At 40.2% G+C, this 25,300-nt stretch overlaps 1 protein-coding gene across 1 annotated transcript in view; it reads left to right on the forward strand.

Annotated features, from left to right (window-relative positions):
• The window catches only part of Lrrc9 (leucine rich repeat containing 9), a 73,161-nt gene that overhangs the window by 45,601 nt on the left and 2,260 nt on the right, over positions 1-25,300 (forward strand). The window contains 10 exon segments of the mRNA XM_060387634.1: positions 2,836-2,966; positions 4,396-4,504; positions 5,113-5,252; positions 6,970-7,106; positions 8,174-8,391; positions 10,841-10,909; positions 18,117-18,257; positions 21,064-21,135; positions 22,604-22,748; positions 25,216-25,299. Coding sequence (XP_060243617.1) covers positions 2,836-2,966; positions 4,396-4,504; positions 5,113-5,252; positions 6,970-7,106; positions 8,174-8,391; positions 10,841-10,909; positions 18,117-18,257; positions 21,064-21,135; positions 22,604-22,748; positions 25,216-25,299 — 1,246 coding nt within the window.

Raw genomic sequence — 25,300 nt, forward strand, 5'->3', positions numbered from 1 at the left:
TGAAGGGGATACTTATTCCTCCCAACATTTTAGCACAGCTTTGCATGAGTAAACCTTCCCAGAGGGGTGACCTCCTGAAAAGGTAATTGACAGGCCCAGGTGACCTAACTCTTAAGGGAGGAACCAATGGCATATCTGCAGAAATTGGTTCCATGCTTTCGACTGGGAGGAAATAGCTTTCCCTTAATGAGCCTCAACAAAGACCCCCTGTTCTCCAAGACTACTGTAACAAAAGGCTCCATAAAATAATCTGAGTAGAAGAAAGGCACCATTGTGAGACGAGATGGCTGCTCTCAGTTTCTCATATGAGACATTAGGTTATCAGACTAGAAATATCAAGCAGGCGGTTGAAATCATGCGACTAAATTTGTATATGGAAATTTCATCCACAGCTGTTTAGGTTAAGAAATAGTTTGAAGAGAGCTGATATTTAAACTGAACGCATATATGAGGCTGCCGAGAGAGAGAGAGAGAGAGAGAGAGAGAGAGAGAGAGAGAGAGAGTAAAGAATGCAGGGAAGTCTGTGTAAGGCTTTAATGTTTTGCTTAGGAAACCTAAAGTGAAAAAAAGAAAAGAAAGAAAAGCAGTGAGAAGTGGGAGCAGAGAGGAGTAAAGGCAGTCCATCCCTAGAGCCTTTTGAGATGTAAATAGATCAGAATGACACAGATCAAAGCACTAATGCTCAAGGAACTCAGAGGCTTTGCGTGATTGTTGTCACATGATTTGCTGTCCCTTGACTTGTTTCAAGTTAGACGGGTCTTTATTAAAGATCTTTGGCTCAGGGAAGGCATGGTCTATGAAGTGCTAAAAAGCTGTCTATTTAGTTGCAACTTCATTTTATTTTATACATAAAATTTTATTTATTACATCTTTTCCACATACTTTTGAAAAATGTAAGAAATGTAAAAACCGTTCTGCATGAAGAGTATATGCTCTCATTTCAAACATGAAGTCTTTGTGAATTAGAAATGTAAGAAGGGAGGATAAGTAAATGTTGGTCAAAAGACTTACCAGTTTCATCTAACACAGACCGATAAATCACTGCCCTTGGGATAACTGCCTAGCCATAATATTTTTCAGGATTAAAATTGTTTTCATATCTTTTACTCTTTTCTCGTGTTTTATTTCCTTGCTGGTAATTTATCTTTCCATTTGACTCAGGTACATTCGTAATTGCTGAAGCATTTTTGTGAGACGCGGTTGTTATTAATTTACTCATATCTATGCCATTTCAGAGGCTCTGTTGATTGTCTTTTCCCACTGAGTGTTTGTTTGTTTGTTTGTTTGTTTTTTCTTGATGAGAGACTTTTCTACTTTTCCCTGGACAATTTTTGGTATGTTGCAGAGCAGGGGTGACCTGTCTCAGCAGCCCTCCCTCAACCCCAAGTAACCCTCCCCTGACCATGCAGTCTCAGCATTATCCCAACCTATTTAGATCTGTGTCTGGTGGACCTGGGGTCTGGGGACTTGAAAGAATGTGGTGGGCTACAGTCCAACGCTAGAGACAGCCTTACTTCTGTTTCAGTGTACTTTTATACATGAAGGCAACAAAGAAGGCAATAATCCAAGGAAGGTGGTTTTGAGTTCAGAAAAAGATGACAAGAAAAAAAAAAAAAACCAGAAAAACACGTAAATAACTGTCAGTAAATACATACTAAGTATTAACAGAGCAGCCCTTTCCCAGCACTCTCTCAAGACAGTCCAATTTAAACACAGTTGCCTGTCACCCACTATAGATTATATCTGGGAAAGCACAAGAGCAAGTCGGAAGGCCATACCCAGAGTCAGGTTCGCTAAGGACAGCCCTCAGCAAGAGCTTTTACCAGATTGGGTTCTATAGCTGTGTTCTGGCCTCCAACAAGGATAAGCATGTCTTACAAAGCAAATGCAAATATTTGTCGCAGGAGGCAAGAAATCATGTCCCAGGAATAAAATGCACCTGAGGTAAAAGGCCCTCTGCCTTTACTCCCAGAGCCTCCTTCACTGTTCCCCAAAGCATTGCTCACTGTGTGTCATTCTTTTGACTGTGTTCTGACCATGCACCAGCGAGGAGATGTCGCTGTCAGGCAGGAGTCAGAGATCTAGCCTGAAGAGGGCTTAGTTCTTAATGCCAACGCCAGGGTTCTTACTTTCCAAACTGACACCGATTCTGTGTGGCTAAAAGAGCCTCCTCCTTCCGGTCCCCATGGACCACCATTGATTCATCCTGGCTGTGAGAGACAGGACTGCGTCATTAATTCTCCACAGACCCCTTATTAGAGAAAAAGAAGTCACTGCCCAGTCCCCTCACCCCCGCTCCGTGGTCTTCAGGAGCCAACGCTTTGTGGTGAGAGTCGGTTTGGTTTGGGGTTGTTATTTTTCAGGGTAGCACTGTGCCGGGAGGGAATGTAAGTTCCGTCTCTCCTTTGACAGGAGAAGGCTAAGCGTCTTGCTGTAGGCTGGCAATACAGAGCAGCCCATTCTGCTCTTGGTGGTAGGGCCCGAGGTTACTGTCTGTTGCTTACATAAGCTGATCGTTATCTGAACGTTTAACCATTGCTGTATTGCTAGCCTTCCTCGATGCCCATCCGCTAACTAGAGACAATTGGATTATGGTAGGCTTTTTGTTTTCTGGCTCCCCAGCACCCAGTCTGGCATATACGAGGCAAAAATTCAAATCAGGAGTGTGGTTCCGCAGGCCCCAAAGTCCCTAGAGCCCTGGTATTGTCTTGCATTTGTTTGCAATGGGGTGGGTAGTGGAAAGGAGAAAGAGAAGTGTGTTTATTTTATTTGCATCTGTAACGAGAAGAGTGGTCATCTGTAACAGAGCTCATCATTTTCTAAATTTCCTCACAGGACTCACTAGAAATTGAGTGTGCAAAAGACCTGTTTGGTGGTAGGCTCACCTCCGACATGATTGCCGAGCGACAGGGACACTCAAACTTTGTCCAAATGCAGGAACTAAACTGGACTTCATCATCTATCAGGTACTTTAGAGTGTGTATTTGTCGTTATAGCTGCATGTATAATTACCACGTTTTCTGACTCTTTTCCAAGCATACCCAATAATTATCCTAGTCTATCTCAGACACCCCTTGAAATGATGCCATAATTTGTACAATCAGGAACTGTGATTTAAAAGTTACCACAGGTTTTTTTTTCCCCACCTGGTTTTCCTTCTCCCATTTCTTTTACAACTAGTCATATTAGGTTTACTACTTACACTTGAAGTTTTGTGGTTTTTCTAAGGAATAGCAAAAGTACTTACGTCTTAAAATACATGAACATCAAAGTTAGTAAAGAAAAAAAAAAAAAAAACAATGACCCCGAAGGCCCCAGTTGCTGCTCACAGCATTGAACCCAAGGCTGTGAAAGTTTTCCACGGAACTCAAAAAAAGTCCTGGTTCAAAGCCCTCACTGCTCTCTCCTTCCTTTCCACCCCTTTCATTTCTTGTCACTTTGGAAACAACCTACTTCCCATGTGTCCATGTAAGTTTAGGGCCTGATTATCTTATGACTTACTGTTTCAAGTCTGTTCTGAGTTCATGAACTTGTATGTCAATATGGAAATAAACTGGAGATGTTTATTGTGTAAGTGACTTGTAACTATTTGTTTAATGGTAACAGATATGGGTGTTTTGTTTTTTAAGCAACCAAATGGTACGCTCATTTGCTTTTTATTTATTTATTTTTAATTTATTCACTTTGTGTCCCAGCTGTAGCCCCTTCCCTCTTCTCCTCTAAACTCTATTTTATTTGGGGTATTCAAGCCTCTACCTCCCTTCCACCAACCTTTTAACCCTAGGCAACAGAAAGGTTAGTGGGGGGTGCAGACCCCTTTACTTCTTCTGTCTGTGTAGGGTCTATGGGTTCTTTTGGGGCTATACCAATCTCTGTCAACAGCAAATGCAGCAAGCTGTCTCCCCCAAGCCGCTGTGCTGAAACGTGTCTCTCTGTCTGTTTCCTCCAAGCCGCCACACCATCCATTTCTTGTCTCTCCAAACCGCCACACCTTCTCTTTCTGAACTCTCCTATTTATATTCCCTCAGAGTCCTAGACCACACCCCTCTCTGTGCTGCACGAGGCAGGCCGTTACCAGCTGGCAAAGACCAGGCCCCACAAGAGACAGTTATCAGCTGTGGACAAACTAAAGCCCAAACTAAAATCCCATATTTGGGATTAAAACAAAAACAAAAGCGTTTTTACATAACATACCCGAGTTTCTAAAGAAGCCAAAACTTTCACTACAATCGACTTCAATGTCATTTCCCTCATAGCAGAGCAACAAGAACATACACATAGCATAGACATCGCAGAGAAGCTGTTCGGTGAGACTCCTGAATGGCTTTGGAGTCGTGTGTGGAGGCATTCACCCTGTCCCATTGAAATAATGGCCATATTTGCTTTCCGATTCAGGGCTGTGGATCTGATTCCCGTTGACCACTTCAGGAACATAAGCAGCGTGAACCTCCAGAACAACAACCTCACCTCATTCAGCGGCCTCATCTACCTGCCCAGCGTGAAGGCACGTGGCCGCCCTCACAGACTTCAGCACAAGTTTTAATCTTCACTTTACACTAAAATGTATTTCCTTATTAAGGTGGCGACATTATTCCCTAAATTGTATTTTTATTTGTTTTTCACTGAGAAGAGAGAATCTTTGTCTTGCCCTCTGATGTTTTTAATTTTGTCCATCCATCTCGTGTCCTTGACTTACATGCACATCTTACTCTTCAATGGGAGCTGGGATGAGAGGCAGTATCTCTAGTAAGCAGATATGAAACAAAGTTGAGAATGAGGTGGTTCTCAAAGCAGTCTCATTGCTTCAACTCAATCAGCAACTAAAGGCATGTAAACACAGAAACAACTTTCTAAGTAATTCCCTCATCTGTATCAGGCCTAAACAAGTCAAGAATGCAAACTGAGAAAGCTGAGCAGCTGCCTAGTATCTTGCGTCTTTTATTTTTGGTGGTTTTCCAACATGTGAGAGCACTAAAAATCATATTCCAAGCTCAATCTAAACACTTTGGGATAAACTATTTTATTTTTCACAGTAAGATGATACTGCTAATTGTGTTCTCTCCCCAAGTATTAGTCAGAGGACATTTGATTAATACGATGTTCTTTCTGTAGGTCTTATGCCTCAACTACAATCACATTGAATCAATCATGCCGAGGGTAAAACCTCAAACTCACTTAAGCAACAGGCAGCTGCTGTACCAGAAAGTCCCTTCAAGTGGCTATGGACAGCAAGGAATCTCTAAACTAAACAGGTACTTTAAAAAATTCTTTCATTTTTCACACTTAAAAACAACCAAAGAAATGACACCTCCTGTACACGTTTGGCTAATTTTAAGAATGATTTTATTTAACAAGCTAAATGTCAAAAATAAACCTCACAAATAGAAAGATGAAGTATGTCTTTGTCATTGTCCCCTACCTCTTCCAGTAATGGAAAAGACAGAATTTGTGAAGATGAAGACACAGCTCCTACTCTCCTACACATTTATGAAAGGATGGATGGATGGCTAGACAGATTGACAGACAGACAGATGGATAGACAGGTGTGTGTGCGTGTGTGTGTGTCACCAAGTCAAAATATTTTTTATTTTCAGTTTTCTCAAAGAAAAACATTCCTGTGTTACCATTTCTGCTGAGAGACAATTGGCCTAGACCAAAGTTACCAACTTCAGTTTAACACTCAACGATTTCTAGCAAATGTGCTTGGTCCTGTAACAACCGCGAAGACCACAGCGTGAAATAACTGCCCCCTCGAACCGCTGTCATTCTTCTTTGCAATCCCCTCACCCCATGTCCCAGCCCTCGGCAAAGCCACCGACCGGCTTTCTTTTCCAATATATTTTCCCTCTTCTTAGAATTGTGTAAGATTGGAATTACACAGCAAGGACTGTCTTCATTTTTATTAGAATCTGCTAATTGTACAAAGTGGTGGGGTTTGTTGCAGGATTTCATGCCTGTATATGACAGCCTTTGTTCATCTTCAGTCCCCTGTCATCATATCCTGCTTCCCCTCCCGCTGCTGCTCCTCTTCTACCTCCAAGCCCTCCTTCTAGTTTCATTTTGTGTCATTTTTCTTAGTAAGCTAAGTGTCATTTTTCACTTAGCTTACTTTGTGAGACGCATACCGTGTCATCTCAAGATTAATTTCACTGCACTGCTATGTAGTCTTTCAATATATAGAATATACAAATGTAAGTTACCTGGCTTATTTTCTTTTCAAATATTGTTTTGGATGTTCAGAGTCCTTTGAATTCTTTATAAATTTTAAGACAGTTCATTTTCTCCTAATGAGCTTTTCATAGAGATTGTATTGAATCTACTCATCAGTTTGAAGCAATTGCCATCTTAATATTCAGAATTCTAATCCACAAACATGAAATAATTTTTCAGTTACTGATAACTCTCTTGGCTTCATTCAGTTATGTGTAGCTATCTGGATATAAATTTTGTGCTTCTTTTTTGGAATTTATTCTAAAGTGTTTTGAAATTATTTTCTTTTCACTGTTGTAAAAAGTGTAAGAATTGTTTTCTTAATTTTATTTTTACGTTTTTTAATTACTGGCTCTGTATTTCCAGGCAATTTTTATTTTTTATTTTGTGACTTTGATGAATTAATTTACTAGCTCAATTAGTTTTTTGTTAGTTGATCAGTTACAGTTTAATACATACAGGCATGTGTCTTTTTAGAATAAAGGTAACTATTTGTTCCCTTCTAATGAAATACATTTTTCTCTTGCTTGATTCAGTTTTCACTGTGGCTTCCTGTACTTTATTCTTTTCTTATAAAGCATTTTTAAGAGATAAAAGTTATCATTGTTATTTAAAGTGCTACATAACTATCACATATCAAAAGCTCATATATGTTTTTATCTTACTTCCACTTTATAATGAATACACTTCAGACTGCCTTTTATGATAGAGTTGCTTTTAAATCAAGTTTATGGTGTCAAACTTACCTGTGTGTTTCAGAGATCTAGGAAGCAATGAAAATTTGCCTCCAATAATGCAAAGTTTAGAGGTTCTTCATTTGGGATACAATGGAATTTGTAACTTGCTTCAGCTACAACTTAACAGATTAAGAAACTTAAAGTTCCTCTTTCTACAGGGTGAGTAGGCAAGCTCTTTATAAATCCTGTACGATGACTCCATTCGCATCTTTCTTTGACAAACAAGTGTAGCATCAAAATTTATTTTACCGATCGCTGACAACAAAAACTTAATAATCACAAATGTTTTTTTTTATTTTAGCTGCATATGATCAGATATTTTAGTTGCTGTAGGCACTCGTTGTACCTGGTACTATCATATAAGGACATTTCATAGAAATATGTATTTTATGTTGAGTGCATTTTGTACCTCATTTGTCTCCTCTTTCTGCCCTCGTTAGTCAATCCCCTTTGTTCTCTTAGTTTCATTTCCAAATATGGAATTTGTTTTTCCGAGAGTACCTTGTTTTGCTTAATGTATCTCCAATTACATGCATTCTCTTGCAAAGAATATAATCTTGTTCTTCTTTACGACTGAAAAATCCATTGCATAGTTATCTATCTTATTTTCTTAGCCATTTTTCTGCTGTTGGAAGAGAAGAAGAAATAATTGAGGTTCAATATGGAAAAATAACGTACCCAAGTTTGCACTAGTGTTTTGTAGTAATCGAGTCTGTCTTACTCTAAAACATTTATGCATTCTTTCATTCAGAGTGCATACTATAACATACATTAATGTACATAATATTTTATACACAATGCTATAATTATACATTAGGTTATAACATGTTTTACAGTATATATTAACGCATAGTATATGTATATATATATAACATGTAACAATGGCCTGGCCCACAGTGCTATCAATAGCAGTGGTCAGTCTAAAAGGCAGCTGTAAGGTAGGAACTAGGAAGATTAAGCAGCTAATTACATATATCTAATGGAGAGGAAAACTAGTCCAAGACTATTCTGTAACTGAATGAACAGAGTGACAAGATGGGTTGCTAAGGCTAGATAAAGTTGTTTAGGGAAGGACTGCTCATTAGCGGTTAGGGAAAGATCAGTTCTGTCTTACAATTTTAAAATACAAGAGTATACATACACATATGTTAGCATTAAAGGTCAACTGATGCGTATTACAACTTCGGTTCTGGAAGTCGGGGCTCACAGCCTGTCTAACTGTTTAGGAAATGAGATCAGTCAGGTGGAAGGGCTGGACAACCTGGTCGTCCTGCAGGAGCTGGTGATCGACCATAACCGCATCCGAGCGTTTACGGACAGTGCTTTCGCCAAGCCAAGTGCCCTGCTGACCCTTCATCTAGAGGAAAACCGGCTCCGCGAGCTGGGCAAGCTGCAGCCGCTGGCGAAACTGGAGAAACTCTTCCTGGGCTACAACAAAATCCAGGTAATGTTATCTCAGGCTGCTATCGTTTTTGAGGTCTTACACGCGTGGGGTCCTCTATGACCTGAACATAAAGCTCCCAAACACATCAGTTAAAGCACGGTGAGTGCCGCTTACCCACTCTCTATCAGGCACATCACAAGGCGTGCACTGTATGAACTCTTTTAAGGTACAGCACCAACTGGGCTCCCTTAGCGTGTCTCCTGAGGTGGTTCGTAGGTACGAGGGTAGATACAACCTGACAGAGCTTGTGCTTGTATCCGCATTTTGCTAATGACCAAAAACCTACTCTAACCAATGTTGCTTCCGCCATCCATACTTCCATTCCTCCTGCAAGAGCAAGACACGTGTCCATCTTATCCATAGTTATATTAGGATATCACATGGAACATGGTAGACACTAGACAAGTATACAACCGAGGCTCTATTTGCTACAATTCATAGTCTTTTCTGTGATGATAGGAAATTTCTTTCCAAAGTTAGAAGGCAGTCATGAGTAATATCCCTTCTAACTTAACAAGTAGGAGACATACATACTGAGGAAAAACTAGCATGTACATGACTTAGCAAGATTCAGGCCCCAGTCTGAGGAAAGCCTAGCCAAACGGACAGTGATCTTTCCAAAACTTGACTCAGTTGGAAAAATGGGTATCCCACAGGGCCATGTTTCTTGCAACTGTAAGTGAGCTTAATAAGTGAGATCTAGAGCTGGGGGAGGGGCTGGGGGATGGAGAATGTGCCCAGCGTGCCCAAAGCCTGAGTATAAACCAGCTCAGTAAAAACAAATAAAACCTCCATACATTCATCAATGACTGTATCTGGTATCAAGGTTTGTTTACCATTCCAATAACTGAGGCCTTGGACATTTTATTTGTTCCTTGGTTACCTTCTTTCCACATCACGTGGGCTATCTAAGAAAGATTTTGTAGAGTACTCTCAGAACAGGGGAGTGTTTCCTGAGACATTTCCATTCTATGCTTAAGTCTTAGTGCTGCATCTTATTAAAGGCCATGCCTCGTAATTCCACAGACTCTGGGTGAACTGAAAGCAGTTTTTATCCAGAGAGATCTGTTAAGAGATTGCCATAGGTAAGGACCTTCCTAGAAAAATGTCACTTCTGTTTGCCAGGTCGCCTAGGAGCAGCATAGTCCTAGTAGTAGGCGCTTAGACCAAGAAACCAGCTTTCCCCCAGGAGGTCCTTGCCCACCGGTCAACACCTTAGTCCTTAGAGAGGATGGAGGGGCCGGTAGATCAGCTTGGTATGACAGCGTTCTCCTCATCAACATGAACAGAGTCATGTTTACGGGGGGTTCACTATCAAACCTGAACACAGCTATACAGCAACCTGTGTGACAAATCAAAGATCTTGCACTCATCGTCCAAAACATGACTGAGTTGTGTCGGCTGTTAAATGGCTTTAGCCTTTTATTCTTGTCCTTGAAATGGTACTCTTCATCGGGTTAGAAGGATTGTCTTACCGATGAACTCAGGCCGGCTGCTGATGCTACTGTACCTTAGTGTGACCACATACAGTAACTCTGGGGATTAAGAGTGAGTTTGAATTCTTCTAAAAACCATGTTCTTTCAAAACCTCAGCTGTCCATTCAGAATTTTCTGTCAGGGAGAGATTTTTGTCTCTGGATTCATATCAACTTGGGCAGTCTGATGGCAGGATTAATCCTACAAGTGAAAATACAACCTCTGGGTTAGCCAAGAACGATAAGACGAGAGAAAACTATTGAAAATTAGCAAAACACTAGTACTTCAGATCAAGGTAGATGCGGCCTCTGACTGATCCACCGTGGTGCAGCCCCTTCGACTTCCCCAATGTGTCCATTAATGTGGACTGAGAAAAAGGTGGCCCTATTGCCTGGCTGCTAAGAATCACTGTAAAACAGTGATTTCAGCTTATCCCCATGGCTAGGTGATTCTTCAGTCTGATTCTCCATGTACTTCTCCATGTAACATCTGAACACACAATGAAGGCAAAACACATATGGATTAAATACAAATAAATAATTTTCGAAATTTTGCAAAAACTACAATATCGAAAACTTAAACTGATGCTAAGTGGGTAATAATAAATAGCCCTATGCAGGGTGAAGGGCAGAACATATAACCAGAAAAATCATTTTTATCCGTCTTTCCCAGCTAGTGGAACAGAGCATAGTCAACATTGTTCCTCTGTTATTAAGGTTATCGTCTTAAGTCCTAGGGTGGCTCAGAACTCTTCTAGAAAAAGCTTGCTGTTGCCTTGCAAGTTCTGCTCGTTGTCATGACAGTGTCATCTTTGTGAGTCATATAGTAGGAGTCTACAGTCTTCACTCAGGTTCACATTAGAGGATCCAATTGTGAGCTACCTGAAATCGAACACTTGCATAAAATGACTTTGGAGTAGTTTATGCTGGGAAATGTTAGCTAACCAAATGATTATCCATTACATTTTACATAGGAAATGTCAGAACTGGAAAAGCTTGATGGTATCCCTTCTCTCAGAGAGCTTACTATTTATGGTAACCCGGTGAGTATTTATTTACCTTTATAACTTACTAATTTCCCATAGTTCATATGCAATTTACTTTCTATGCTATAAGAAAGGGATTCGACTTTTTTTATTTCTATATACATTGCTAATTAACCCAGCACAATTGTTGGCTTAGTGGTGCAAACCATCACTCACCAAATGTAAGCATGTGTGTTTCACATTCCGCATTGCACCCTTTGGCTTACCTGTTTATTGCTGTGCCGATAATATTAGACTGTGTTAACTTGTAACATTTTATATTGTCTTAGTCCTTGTTAGAGCAAATGTTTCTCCTTATTGTCCTCTTCATCTCTTCTTTCTCCTTCGCTTTCCTCACTGTCTTTGCTATTCTTGGCACCTTACACTTTCCTGTGACTTTTAGGAAGCAAATTAAGTTGAAGAAGAATCTTGTTGGTGTTTTAATTAAAATTGCATTTATTTTAAGTTAATTTGGGAGTCATTTGACACTTTTCTTATTGGAGTCTTTGAAGGGATCCAAAAAACAGCATTGCCCACTTAATATCTAAGCAAACTGAAAAACGTGATAGTGGAGAGGAGGCCCTCTGTTTAGTGAGGTGAGTGTCCAGGGAAGTCCAGCATAAAAGCACTGACCTCAGAAGATGGAAGACTGGAAAGGCCATGAGGCAGACAGGTCCACAACTTCACAGAAACATGCCAAGGGCAACAAGACCTGTGAGTCAGAAAGCGAGGGTCATATGATGGTAGGACCAAGGGTCTTTGATCTAAGCCAGAACAGTTCATTTCAAGCTAATAACCAAAGAGGTCAGGTTCACGCCTGGTGGTGGCGGCATTCAGCTGGGAAGCCTCACTTGTTGCTCTCAAGGTTTTGTTCATGTATAGTGCTGAGAAACATTGTGGGGAAATGGGCCAGGTCTGCTTGGCATCTGTTGCAGGGGTTACAGCACAAGGTGACAGGGATCGGGCCACCCTGGATGCCTACCTTGAAAATGCCAAGGAGGCGTGCTGGTAGATTACAGAACTATGCAACGCAATTACAAAGGGCCAGGAAACTCATTTGGGTTTCCCTTTGGGAGGGAATGCAGGGAGGTATCTTGGAAGAGTTGAACACTCTCCCATTTATGACCTTATTTCCAGGAAGGAAGGCAAGAGCCAGGCATGTACTTGCTCGCCCGAGTAGAGAGAGGCAAAGAAGTCGGGGTGGCCATAGTGCTAGGTGGCAGTGGTTTGGGTCTTCCATCAAGAAGAACATGGCAATAAGCAGTCCTCCATAACTTGTCATGAAATGCATATCTTTTATTTCCTTCAGTCAAAATTTGGAATTTTCTTGACATTGGGAAGGTTCTCAGTGGGCTGTAGGTGGCAGGAACAATGAGCTATGGTGTGCTGCTGAATAAGGTGATAACTACAGACAATGACTGGTTACTGTGTGTCTCAAAAAGCAAGAAAAAAGTAACATTTTTTCCATAAACAGTGATAAATGGAGGTGTCTTCACCTGATTAAATAAAGTGCACATTTATCCAAATGTATGGTTACATAGTACTCATTAATATGTATAATTACCATTTCTATGTCTATTTTAGAAATTAATATAAAACATTAGAGATATTAGATACTACTTTTTATACAGAAAAAGATTTCTAATTTTCCACAAAGATTTAAATCATCTTTGATAAGTCCTAGTCTGTTGTTTTAAATAATTTCTTTTTTATGTTCTTCTGATCATTTATTGTAGGAGTAAAGAAATAACAGCTTTTGTATAGTTTTCTTTTTCTAAGCAGCTTGCCAAGCCCTGGTTTTAGTTCTAATGGTTTGCAAAATCTTTTGTATTTTTTTGTATACTATCATGCTATCTATAAATAATACCTAGTATTTTTAATCTACACACACTTACTTCTTATGCTTCTCTTAGTGTGTTGATTAACACCTCTCGTGCAGTATTGACTAGAAGTACTCGATGGTAATCTAATGATTTCAAAAGAGTACATCCAAGTTATCTCTATCAGAGATGATGTTTGCAATGAATTGTGGGACAGTAACTCCCAATAGTTTAAGGAAGTACCTTGCCAGTCCCAGATGGATGTTTAAACCAAGTAGACATTGGGTTTTGACTGATGGAAAATATAGCTTTCTTTCTAATTTGTTGGTATAGTAAATCACATTGACAGACTCAGTAGAGTAAAACTATCCCTAACTTCCTGGTGTGAATATTATTTGTTTCTGTTTTATGTTTTACTGAATTCAATCTGATAATATTTAATAGAGCAAATCTGCATCTGCAGATTAAAAAACATAACTATCTTTTCATACAGTATAGCATAATATAGCATATCTTCATCTGCAGATAAAAAATATAATTCTATCTTCTCATACAGTATCCTTAAATCTGGCACAATGTCTTGTCAAAAGTTAAAGTTTCATATTGATTTATCTTTCAGCTAAACAGTGGTTATTCCTAAACCAGCTGTACACCCAAATTACCACATAGAGCCTAGGATTTATTTAATTAACCTAGAGCACAATGCTGGGCAATAGTTACTCCATCCTAAACCTCCAGCCCCTCATAGTTTCCTCCCATTCAGATTTCCCACATTATACTTGCATTTAGTCATATCTTAGGTCCGGTTCATCTCTCCTCATAGTTGGAAGTTCTCTCCTGCCAATCTCTCATCCCCTACTTCCCCCACCCCTGACTCTCCCACTCGCTTCTCTCTCCTCCTCTCAGGACCAGGATGCCCCTCCCCTATTCTTTCCATTGCTCATCATTGGCTGGTTGTTTTATTGAAGTGAGCTATCCCAGAAGCAGAAAGACACACACAGTACATACTGACTCATATAGACATATAATATAGGATAAACCTACTAAAATCTGTACATCTAAAGAAACTAATCAAGAGGGAGGACTCTGGCTAAAATACTCAATCCCCATCCAGAAAGGCAAAGAGGATGAACATCAGAAGAAGGAGAAAACAGGAAACAAGTCAGGAGCCTGCCACAGAGGGCCTCTGAAAGGCTCTGCCCTCCAGACTATCAAAGCAGATATTGAGACTTATGGCCAACCTTTGAGCAGAATGCAGGGAATCTTATGAAAGAAGTGGGAAATAGTAAGATCTGGAGAGGACAGAAGCTCCATAAGGAGAGCAACGGAACCAAAAATCTGAGCACAGGGGTCTTCCCTGAGACTGATATTCCAACAAAGTAGCATGCATGGAGATAACCTAGAACCCCTGCACAGATGTAGCCCATGGCAATTCAGTCTCCAAGTGGGTTTCCTAGTAAGGGGAACAGGGACTGTCTCTGACATGAACTGATTGGCCTGCTCTTTGATCACCTCCCCCTGAGGGGGAGCAACCTTACCAGGCCTCAGAGGAAGACAGTGCAGCCACTCCTGATGAGACCTAACAGACTAAGATCAGAAGGAATGAAAAGAAAGATCTCCCCTATCAGTGGACTTGGGGAGGGGCATGCGTGGAGAAGGAGGAGGAAGAGAGGAATGGGAGGGGAGGAGGGAGAGAGCTACAGGGGAGAAACAAAGTGAATAAAGTGTAATTAATATTTTTTTTAAAATAGCATGACAAACCAAAAGAAAGAAAGAAAGAAAGAAAGAAAGAAAGAAAGAAAGAAAGAAAGAAAGAAAGAAAGAAAGAAAAGAAAATACAGAGAACAAACAAATGGTGGCATGTTTACACAAACTTGAGACAGGCGGTGCTTAGAATAAACATCACAATGAAACGCCCAAATTGAAACCAGATAGTGGGGTAGAGAAATCAGATTTGAATGAACAAGGGTAAACTGTATACATTCCACAAGAACATTATACCAACAATGTCTTTTACTTTTTAAGACTAATTTGGGAGTATTCCTTCTCTTCCTACTCTATAGATTAGCTTAAAGACTCATATGGTCGTTTGAAAACTAATGAGACCTTACCTCTAAAACCCTGTGGCCTATTTTATAAGCTACACTTTAACTTGCTTACTCAAATTCCTTCATGAATATAAATCCCATCATATTTTTTACTTCCTCGGAAACATTTTGAGAAGCCAATTTTTTCTAGATAATCTTCTTTTATCTAATCTCTTACTGTATTACTATCATGCTCAGAATGTTCTTTCTAATCTCCATTATATCTCTATTTGTCAACCCTCTATGTCTAAGAGTGTCAATTTTGCTTTTGTGTTTTATCCTTGATAAATCTTGCTGGAGCCTTGTTTATAGTGCTTCTTTAGAGTACCATAATTTTCTTCATCAAGAGCATTGTTTAATTTTTATTTCATCCACACATATTCTTTATCATTTCCTTCTTTTAGTTCCTTAAAATTTTTCAAAGAAATTCTTTGTTGTGTGATGTCTCCCTCCATCCCTCAATCCCTCCATCCATTTATTTGCATTTTTATTTTATGTGTGTGGTTGTTTTGACTACACGTATGTTTGTGCACTATGTGCATTCATTGTCCACAGAGGCCAGAAGAATGCATCAGATCCCCTGAGAATGGAGTTACAAATGGTTATAAGCTACCATGTGGGTGCTGGGACTAGAACCTGAGGTCGTCTGGAATGGCAGCCAGTGCTCTTAACTGATAAGACAGATCTCCAGCCTCTTCCACTTCTTTTGAGACTGGCTGTCTCAAAGAAATTCTTAAGTTTTATATTTCTTAATCTGCATCATTTAAGCTTAATATTAATTAACATTTTTGAATCAATAAATTCTAGGTTATATTGTACTGCTCTCACAATGTCCTGAAAGTTTTTACGTGGGTTGCTTTTATTAATCTTCATGTCTTAGAATGTTTCACTCTTCAAAGGATTTTGTTTTCATTTGTAAATTATTGAGGACTGCACATACATTTTTATTCATTTCAAATCTATGGTGCGGTTTTTATTGTGTCCTCATCATTTTTCTCCAGGGCTGGAGCATTTTAATCAGAGAAAGGAAGCAGACTCTATGTTGTTTGCTGTTTAAGAAAATTGTTTTGTAACCTAGAATGTGGTCAGTGATTTCTTTGGCTGTTATATGTGTTAAGGTCTTTCCTCATCACTAGACATGCCCCTACCATATTCATTTCAGAAAGTTTGCTCATTTTTCTTTTTCTTTTTTTTTTTTTTTTTTTTAATTTCAGCCTGCTCTGGAACTCACTATATAAACCAGCCTGGCCTATAACTCATAGCAATCTTCCTTCTTTAACCTCCGGAGTTCTGGTATAGGCGTGAGCCACCAGGCCCAACTTGCTCATCTGTCTCCTAGAGTTTGTTGCTCTTTGCCTTACCGGTAGTGCTGTATAGTTTCTATATTAGGAGTCCCCAAGATTCAGAGATTTGTTAGAGAGGCGCAGTCAGCATAATGTTTTCCTTGTGGCTAAGATTAATTTCAATGGCATAGTAAGGATACACAGTCACAGGCTATGAGGGAGAGAAAGGTACAGTCTGGAGGAATCTGTATGCATGCTTCCTCAGGTTTTCTCCCCCATGGCAGGAACACAGGGCACACTCTTCGTTTGGCCACAAAAATGGCACCTCTTTTGTGTTGTTTTTTTAGTCAAGGAAGTATACATGTCACTTTAATCTCCTCAAATGTTGGGAAATGTGATGAGAGCCTTACCCAAGCTTTATGAATACATGGCTTGGGCTGAGCCCACAGTGTTTCTAGCTCTGTTCTAACTATGGTTAGGCCTAGGCCTGGAAACTTCTAGCTTCCATACAGTCTAACCTTCTGCAAGCCCAGACCTTGAAGACCTCAGCTTCCAGCCTCAGTCTGCTAACTTGGGCCTTACTTCTGAATAAGCTCACCCTTTCTAGTTCTTTCTGAACCCTGCCTGGCTGGTTCAACTCAGCTGCTCTGGCTCAAAACTCCTCTCCAGGCTGATTAATTCAATCAGGCTTCTTTCAACTTCTCCATGAATTGCTCTGCTTGGAAAAACTGCCTCTGAACTCCACGAACTGAATGGGACTGCACAGACCCAACTGAACTTACTTGCACTTAATTGAACGGCACCAAACTGAACTGTACAGCCAAACCCTACTGTGCTGTGCACCCAAATTCTACTGTACTGTCTCCACAAACTTCCCTCTGCTCTGTCTGCACTGCTTTTAAGTAACTTCTCATTCCTGTCTGTTCTCATGAGAGTTGGGCATATCTTATCTCTGACTCATTCTGTCAAAAGTCTTTCTCTGATTCATCACTTTGTCTGTCTTTAAATTAGACATCATTGTTTGGGATTAAAAGATGTGTACTAACTTCTAGTCGGAGGAAGTGAGGGTGTGTATTCCAGCCAGAGCAACTAAAGGTGTTTACTCTGGGCGTGTCTGTATTGCAGCCGGATCACGAAAACTTGACAGAGCAGCCATGTTGCTGGATTGAAATTCCTCTCCGAGAGAACCCCTCCAAGACTTAGCACTCAAAAAGTTGGAAGTCGATTACACAGCCACTCTTTCCCAATCAGGACCTGAAATTAGAAATTCCAGGTGGAAAAGACATTGATTATAAATCCTACTGATTTTTAATAATTATCAAGATGTATTCAACTACCTTTATCAACCAAGGAATAATAAGAACATTTCCAAGTGCCAAACACCAGGAAAGTACCATCCTTGCAAGCCAGACCTTATGAAAGTCGACACCCTTAGGCCTCTCTAGTTGTCTTCCTTCCCACTTTTTAACGCACATACACAAACATTTTTAGAGCAGGTTAACAAATATGAAGAGATGGATCATACAGACCAGAAAATGTTGAATTAAAGTAAATAGGGCATTTTGGAAACTCTCACATAAACTAACTACATATAAATGAACTTTCATATCATTCTACCCACGAGTTGAGATTTTTGCCAGCTAGCAGGCAACGCTATGGTGGCACACACCTGTGATTCCAGCACTGAGGAGGCTGAGGAAAGAGGATTATTTGTTCAGACCATACTCAAATACACGGAAATGGAGGAAAGACAAAAAAGAGGGGAGAGAAGGGAATGAAAAAAGAAAAGGAAAAGGAAGGGAAAAGCAAAAGAGAAAGACTTGCTCCGAATGCTAGCCTCAGTTTTAAAATATGTTCCATTTTTATTTCGCATTATAGAAGACTGAGAAAAGGTTTCTGCCTGTGGCAGCCAGTATTATAAAGAAGCTGCTGTGCATCGTCTCTGTGTCCATTCCCACACTGTCTTCTTTTAAAGGTTTTTTTTTTATAATGACAGTGATTTGGGGAATAAACTATTATTTTTACTTTTCTTTAGATTTGTAGAAAAATGGTGCATCGCCATGTGCTCATATTCCGCCTGCCTAATTTACATATGTTGGATGGGATCCCTGTAAATTCTGAGGATAGGGCAAAGGCTGAGTTTCATTTCTCTGAACTACAAGCAAGGAGAAATCTAGTAAGTATACTGTTTGCACTTTTCTTTTTATTGTAGATTATTACAAATGAGCATTAAACCATATACACCTTGACTTAAATGTTTATGCACATATTGTTTTGTAAATTGTAGTATTTACATGGTGACAACTACCAAAGGAAGCTCTTTTTCTTAATAGTACATTGGTATAAAGCAAATTGTTTAATATTTGTTTGTTCAGTACTTCAGATAATGCTAGAAGGGAAGAAACTTAGACATGCCATTTTTTATAAACTCTAATTGCTTTGACTTTGGCAGAGAGGAAGGAGGGGACTTTTCATCTCAACTTTCTGGACTGCATAGTTCGTGTAACAGGATGTATGCCGCCATTCTTAGAGATCTGCAGGGTTGCTGGGCTCTTTACCCAGGAGCCATAAAATGTACCTGACCATGATATGAAGAAAATCATAGAGTGAAGAAATAGCAGAAACAGGCTTTTAGAAATTTTATCACTAACCACTTTTGTCTCTTCACGATCATCCTCTAAAGACTACATTTAACATGGAAAGACAATGGCTTTAACAGAAATGGAGAATTATTGGAGTTGAGCCTTTGGGAAGTTTGAAGAGATGGGAGTAGAGAGGGAAGCCAGTTGAAACTTTCAAGGTAATCCAGGAGATGTTGCAAAGGCCTGGAGCAGCAGGGAGGGGGGAGCATACTTGAACCTTTAACAAAACCAGGAGCTAAAAATCCAAGGACATTAGTGGTAAGAATCCAGGATCATGTAAGAACAGGATTTTCACGGCAGGCAGATCACTGAGCTTGAAGCCAACCTGGTGTACAAGTGAGTTCCAGGATAGCCAGGGCCACACAGAGAAACCCTGTCTTGATCAACAAAAGAAACAAAACAAAAAGCAGCATCTTGAAGGAAAAACAGGCGAGGTTGCTCCAGACAGATGACTTCCTACTGGGCTTTCACTCATGCTGATGAACAGGCTCTGACCAGGCCCCTCATAAAACACATGGTACTCGTGGTCCCAGTCAGCGTTTCATGCTTTACTTCTCTCTTCAGCACACAGTCACAATATTCATGCAGAGATGGCTCTGTTTCCTCAAAAACTTCCTTCTGGTTTGTCAACAGATGAAACATAAATTCAAATTTTAGATTATGATTTCTATGTTGGCAGCATGAAAACAAAACTCAATACTTTAGAAAGTCTGGATAAAGAGTAATCACATACACAATGTCAAACGGGATGTGGAATCAAAAACCTATAACATACAGGAGAAAAGATACAAATTTAGAGAAACTATTTATGAAAACTAATATTTTTTAATCTAGATAACTTGTTGTCTCTAAATTTCCTTCATATCTTTAAATGGATGCTGTTTTAAAGAAACCAGTGGAAGAAAATGTAGGTAAAATCTTAAGGAATAGTCAGATAAAATATCAGTCAGAGACCCGTGCTTGGCAATGGCCTTGAGCGGGCATGGCAGCCCTCACACCATGCCCAGCACTTGGACAACAGGAAGATCAGAAGTTCAGTGTCATCCTTGGTAGGGGATATCTGAGCTCTTGCCTCAAAAGGGGTAAGAGGTAGGGGTGAGGGGGGGTCTTCTTTATCAAATACGTGCAATTTGAAAGTTTCTGAAAAGGTAAATATGCTATATTTGCATTTTTGCTCTTTTCTGTGATGGCAAAGGGCAAACATAGGTCACATTAGGCAAGTGACCTACCACTCAGAACCAATTTTATCTCTACTTACATTTTTCTTTCTTTCTTTATTTATTTATTTTTGTTATCTCTTTATTTTACATCCTGACCACGGTCCCTGCCCCGCCTCCTCTTATCCCCCCCCACCCCCCCACCCAAACACCCACACACCCACAATCAACTCCTCCTCAGTTTCTCTTCAGAAGAGGCCAGGCCAGCCCCGGCATATCCAGTTGTGGTAACACAAGGCACATCCTTTCCTGTTAGGGCTAGACAAGGCAGCCCGGTGGGAGGAGAGGGTCCCACAGGCAGGTGACAGAGTTGGAGGTGGCCCTTGGATCCACTGTTAGGATTTTCCCGTGAAGACCAGTCTGCACAACTGTTACATATGTGCAGAGGGCCCAGGTGAGCCCCAGGCGGGCCCCCTGTTTGGCAGTTCAGCAGCTCAGGCTCTGTGGGCCCCTATCGGCCAGGTTATTTGATTGTGTGGTTTTATTCTTACTTACAACTTATAACGATCCCTTGATCAACTTATAAAATCCCTTGACATTTTAACTAACTCCAATTTTTAAGAGTTAATCTTGACATGTTTTGATAAAGGCACTTCTAGAGTAAGTTATATTGTCTACAAAGACTTCTATGCTTACAGTTGTTCGATGTTGATAAAAAAATTAAAAGAGATTGATCTACAGGCTGGAAAGTTAAGTTCTAACCAGTGATGTAGCCAAGAGTACTGATAGCATGTACTCAAATTCTTAAATTCAGTTCTGTGACTAAGCCTTCTTTCCCTTTCTTGATCTTTAAACAAAACAAACAAACAAAACCTCATGCCCCACGAAGCAGTTTTCTGTTGCTCTTGCATCAAATTATCCTGCACTCACTGGCTTGACAGAGCCCATGATGGTCATCTTAGAGTCCTGGAAGTCAGGAGTCTGAAACCAGGTCCCAGGAGGAAGCACGGGCTGAGCCTCATTCCCTCTGGAAGCTCCGGAAAGGAACTCAGTCTGTGTGCTTTCCAGCCTCCAGGCCCCTCCAGGCTCTCGGCCCCCAGCCAGCCGTAGAGTCAGTCCCAGCCCCTGCTCCGGTCATCACAGCTCCTGCTCCCACTCTGACCCTCTGCCTCCCTCTTTCTAGATAACCCAGAGTACTCTCCCCACTTCCAAGTCCCTACCGCAGTCACACCTGCAAACGCCTTTGCCCTGTAAGGTAAGGCCTTCGTTGGGTTAGAGGCCAGGCTGGTAGGCAGCTCTGGGGGAAGATGCGTCTCTACCAAACTGCATGTGTGAGCTTCCATAGAGGCTCTTATAAGAACCCTTGTTTAATTAAAATGTAGAAGTTCTATTTTAAGGTAATATTGCCAAACTTTAAAGCAAACAGTCACTTACAATAACTTCAAAACACTATTTTTCATATATAACTTTTAAACTGGTTTAATTTATCAACCTCTAGTATTATATTTTATTAGTATTTAATTGTTTTTTTTCTCATAAATTCCTACTTTTCCATTTCTCTACTATAACAGTATAATGATTTATTCAATCTAACAATAATACTTGCCTTTTGAATAAATAAAAGAATTTAACTATCTACTTTTATTATATAAGCAAACATATTTAAGTTTATTTTTATCCACCTATACACAGTAAAATAAATGAAGTATTTAAAGTCTTTGTTTCACAAAAAATGTATTTTAAGGTTCAATAATAACTCTTATTTATATGCTAGAAGAAAACTGAGCCATCATTTCTTTTAGCTATTCAAAAGAAACAAGAATAGAAATGACTTCAAGTTTCTCTATTCAGATTTCTTTATTTTGGTTGCGGCTGTTGTTTCTTTTGATAGCGGTAGGGCAAAGTAAACTCCAAATATTTACACATAAACGTGTTAGGGGTTTGGCTTGAAGAGAAAAATTGACAGCATGCCATATCAGTGACAGAAAGAAACTCTCTAACATGAACTGTTGGGCAACTTGGGATTACACAGCATTAGTTTCAGAACCTTGGTGCCCACCAAAAGCTCTGTTCTTAGCAACGCTTACTGAAGTCAAATTGGTTACTCTACACAAACGGCAAAGGCCTGCATCTGGAAATAAGACGAAACATATGTTCAGAATTCATATCTTTAACAAACTCACAGTCTTGATGAATGTGGAGCAGGCATACATGTAGGCAGAAAGCACTCCAGTTTCCAGCACATAGGTGGTAGTTTACACACCTGTAATGCCCAAGAGCCCAACATTTTCTTGACCTCTGCTGGCACAGGGCATGCATGTGGGGCACATACATACATGAAAACAGGCAAGGCACACAAAGTAAAAATATATATATATATGAAGAAAGAAAAACAAAGCATTATACAGGAAACATGTTCTCGTGTCCACAGTTTTGCTCTTCCCTACTAAGAGCTTTTGGAAGTAGGATGAGCCACCAACCTGTGGCTTCTGGTGATTGAGTGCAGTCTAGTGTGAAAAAGCAAACCAGAAATAAGACTGAGGGATGCTACGCCTGTGCCTTCAAGGGCCCAATTCTGTCCACGTTTCAGAGGTAACAATCCCAAGCTTAGGCGGGTATGTAAAAGTACTTTTCTAAGTTTATTGTGCCTTGGGGCTTGTGATAAAAACTAAACCTGTTTAAATCCGTCTTGGTGTTCTTAACTGTTTTATTGTGTTGTGTAGTTAGTTCCTGTTACCAGCTCTCCTACTGATGCTGGGTCGTTCTGCCACGTTAAAGCCTCTGCCATTAAAATAACAAATGTTATTCTGCCTGCTGGATTTAGCCATTTTTTGGGACCTAACTTCACCTTAGCTCCTGAAGCTGAAGGTATTTTTTTTCTTTCTTATTTATTTATTTATTTATTTATTATAATTTATTACAATTTATTCAATATGTATCCTGGCTGTGTCCCCCTCCACAGTCTCCTCCCAATCCCACCCTCACTCCCTCTTTTTCCCCTGGGCCCCTCTCCTGGTCCTAGTGAGGTGTTCCTCCCCTTCTATTTGACCCTAGCCTATAAGGTCTCATGAGGACTGGCTGCATTGTCTTCCTCTGTGGCCTGGTAAGGCTGCTATCCCCTCAGGTGATCAGAGAGCCAGCCACTAAGTTCATTCCAGAGAAAGCCCCTGCTCCCCTTCTTAGGGAACCAACTTGGAGACTGAGTGACTGAGTCTATGGGCTACATCTCTGCAAAGGTTCTAGGTTATCTCTGTGCATGGGCCTTGGTTGAGGTATCAGTCTCTGCAGAGCCCCCAAGGCTGTTTTGAGGTTTGTTTGTTTGTTTGTTTGGGCTCTCTTGTTCTCCTTTTGGAGCTCCTGTCCCCTCCCAGTCTTTCTGTCTCCCCCTTCTTTCATAAGATTCCCTGCACTCTGCCCAAAGTTTAGCTATGAGTCTCAGTATTTGCCTTGATATCTCGATCAGTAAAGCAGAGGAAATGTAAAACCAAACAACAACAGCAGCAACAATAAAAACAAAAGCAAAACCAAAAAACCTCATTTGAAACAGCCATCTCATTTGACTTCTAAGGTTACTTAAAATTGTGAGGTTTAATTTGCATTGCATGTTTTGTCAGCTTGGCTGTGGCCGTGCCAATTTAAAAAACTGTAGTACTTACTGCATTCCACTTAACTGCTCATGGGTTATGACTGATCACTCTCAGTGTGGACAAGAATTTCCTGACTTCTTTCAAAGATTTTACATTTCCTGCATGTCATAGTGAACAACCAAAACAGTTCAGTGTTGAATTCTGCTAAAAGAAGAAATCAGAAAATTTAAAAGACAAATAAACAAACAAACAAAAAACCAGAATCTTGTCATCACAGAGAGTATCTTCCAAAGAGACAACAAGTTTTCCTCGGGATTATCGGTGAAAGCTAGCATGAGGGAAGAGTATAAGAAGCAGGCCTTTAAGGCATGGAGTTTAGTAAACAAATAGGGGCAGGGATAGCATTTGACTTCGTGTGTTCATTTTAATTACAGTTTAGAAGAAACCTCCTCTCTAACTACAGATCCACGCCAGCTCTGTTTGGGCACAGCCAGAGATGGTGTTCCTGCCTAAGAGCGCATCTTTTGCATTCCTTCCCTCTTTGTTCAAAATCACCACGACAATTCTAAAAGTATCTAGGAGCCTAGTAAGAATAGGAGATTACCAGACGTGCTGGTTATATTTAAAGGAAAAGCCTGTCAAGAGAAACCAGGAGCCGGTGAGGAGGCCCAAAAGGTAAAGGCACCAGCTGCCAAGCCTGAGGGCCTGAGTGGGATCACCAGAACTCAGGTGACAGAAGGAAGAAACCACTCCTGAATGCACCATCCACAACCCCTACCTCCACCTCAGCCCTGACACACACACACACACACACACACACACACACAAATAGATGTAATTAATAGACTCAGCCTAATTTATTGTTGTGGTATTTTAGTTTTCACATTTCTACAGTAAGATTTTAATAACAGTAAGATTTTAATCATAATGAGTATTATTATGTTTTCATTCAAAAGGTTCAACTATCCAAACCAATTGAACCTCTCAAATTGTTTTTAGTCTTCTTGAGAGTGATGTGTCTTTAGAGGTGTTTGTTTGTTTGTTTTGTTTTGTTTTGTTTTTCCACTCCCCCAACCTGTCTCTTTCTCATGGTTTCATCTTTGTAACTTTCTTTTCATATACATACATCCTCCTTTAAATTTTGTTAGCACTTCTTTAGGATTTTCGGGGTGGGGGTGGGAATCCTTACTCTGCTATTTTCTGATTATACCGCTCAAATTTTAGTTTGACATGTCTGGTCCCTTTCACACAGGTCTGGACATCTACAGTTTTTGAACAGCTATTATGAATGAAGTTGATTAGTTTACAGAAATTTAAGCCACACTAAATATTAGTAGCAATTTTATAACCTTTTATTTTTCTTTGGTGGGGGTATTTGGTTTTTGAAACGATGCCTTGTTACACAGCTCTGGCTCTCCTGGAACTCACTCTGTAGACTTGGCTGGCCTCAAACTAACAAAGATCCAACTGCTTCTGCCTCCCAAACGCTGTGGTCAAAGGCATGTGTCACCACACCTAGCTTGTGTGTGTTTTTGAAGCAAGCTCTTGCTGTGTGGTCCAACGTGGCCCCCAACCTCTCCACCCTCCTTCCTTGCTGTGTCTCCATTTCTAACCTAATTTTATATTTTATTTGAAAGTTGTAATTCATACTGTAAAACACGTGTTGAGCTTGAGGGCAACCTGACTTTTTACTCCTTGATGCTCCTTACTATTTTATAATTCGTAACTATGTGAATTCCTAATTTCAGACAAAAAAGAAAAAGAATAGAGCCATTCTTAAAAATAATCCTGGAGCATCCATAAAGAAACAGCTTTTTGGCAGCTCGGAGGGGT

This window comes from Meriones unguiculatus, chromosome 7 (assembly GCF_030254825.1).
Source record: "Meriones unguiculatus strain TT.TT164.6M chromosome 7, Bangor_MerUng_6.1, whole genome shotgun sequence".
Taxonomy (NCBI): Eukaryota; Metazoa; Chordata; class Mammalia; order Rodentia; family Muridae; genus Meriones; species Meriones unguiculatus.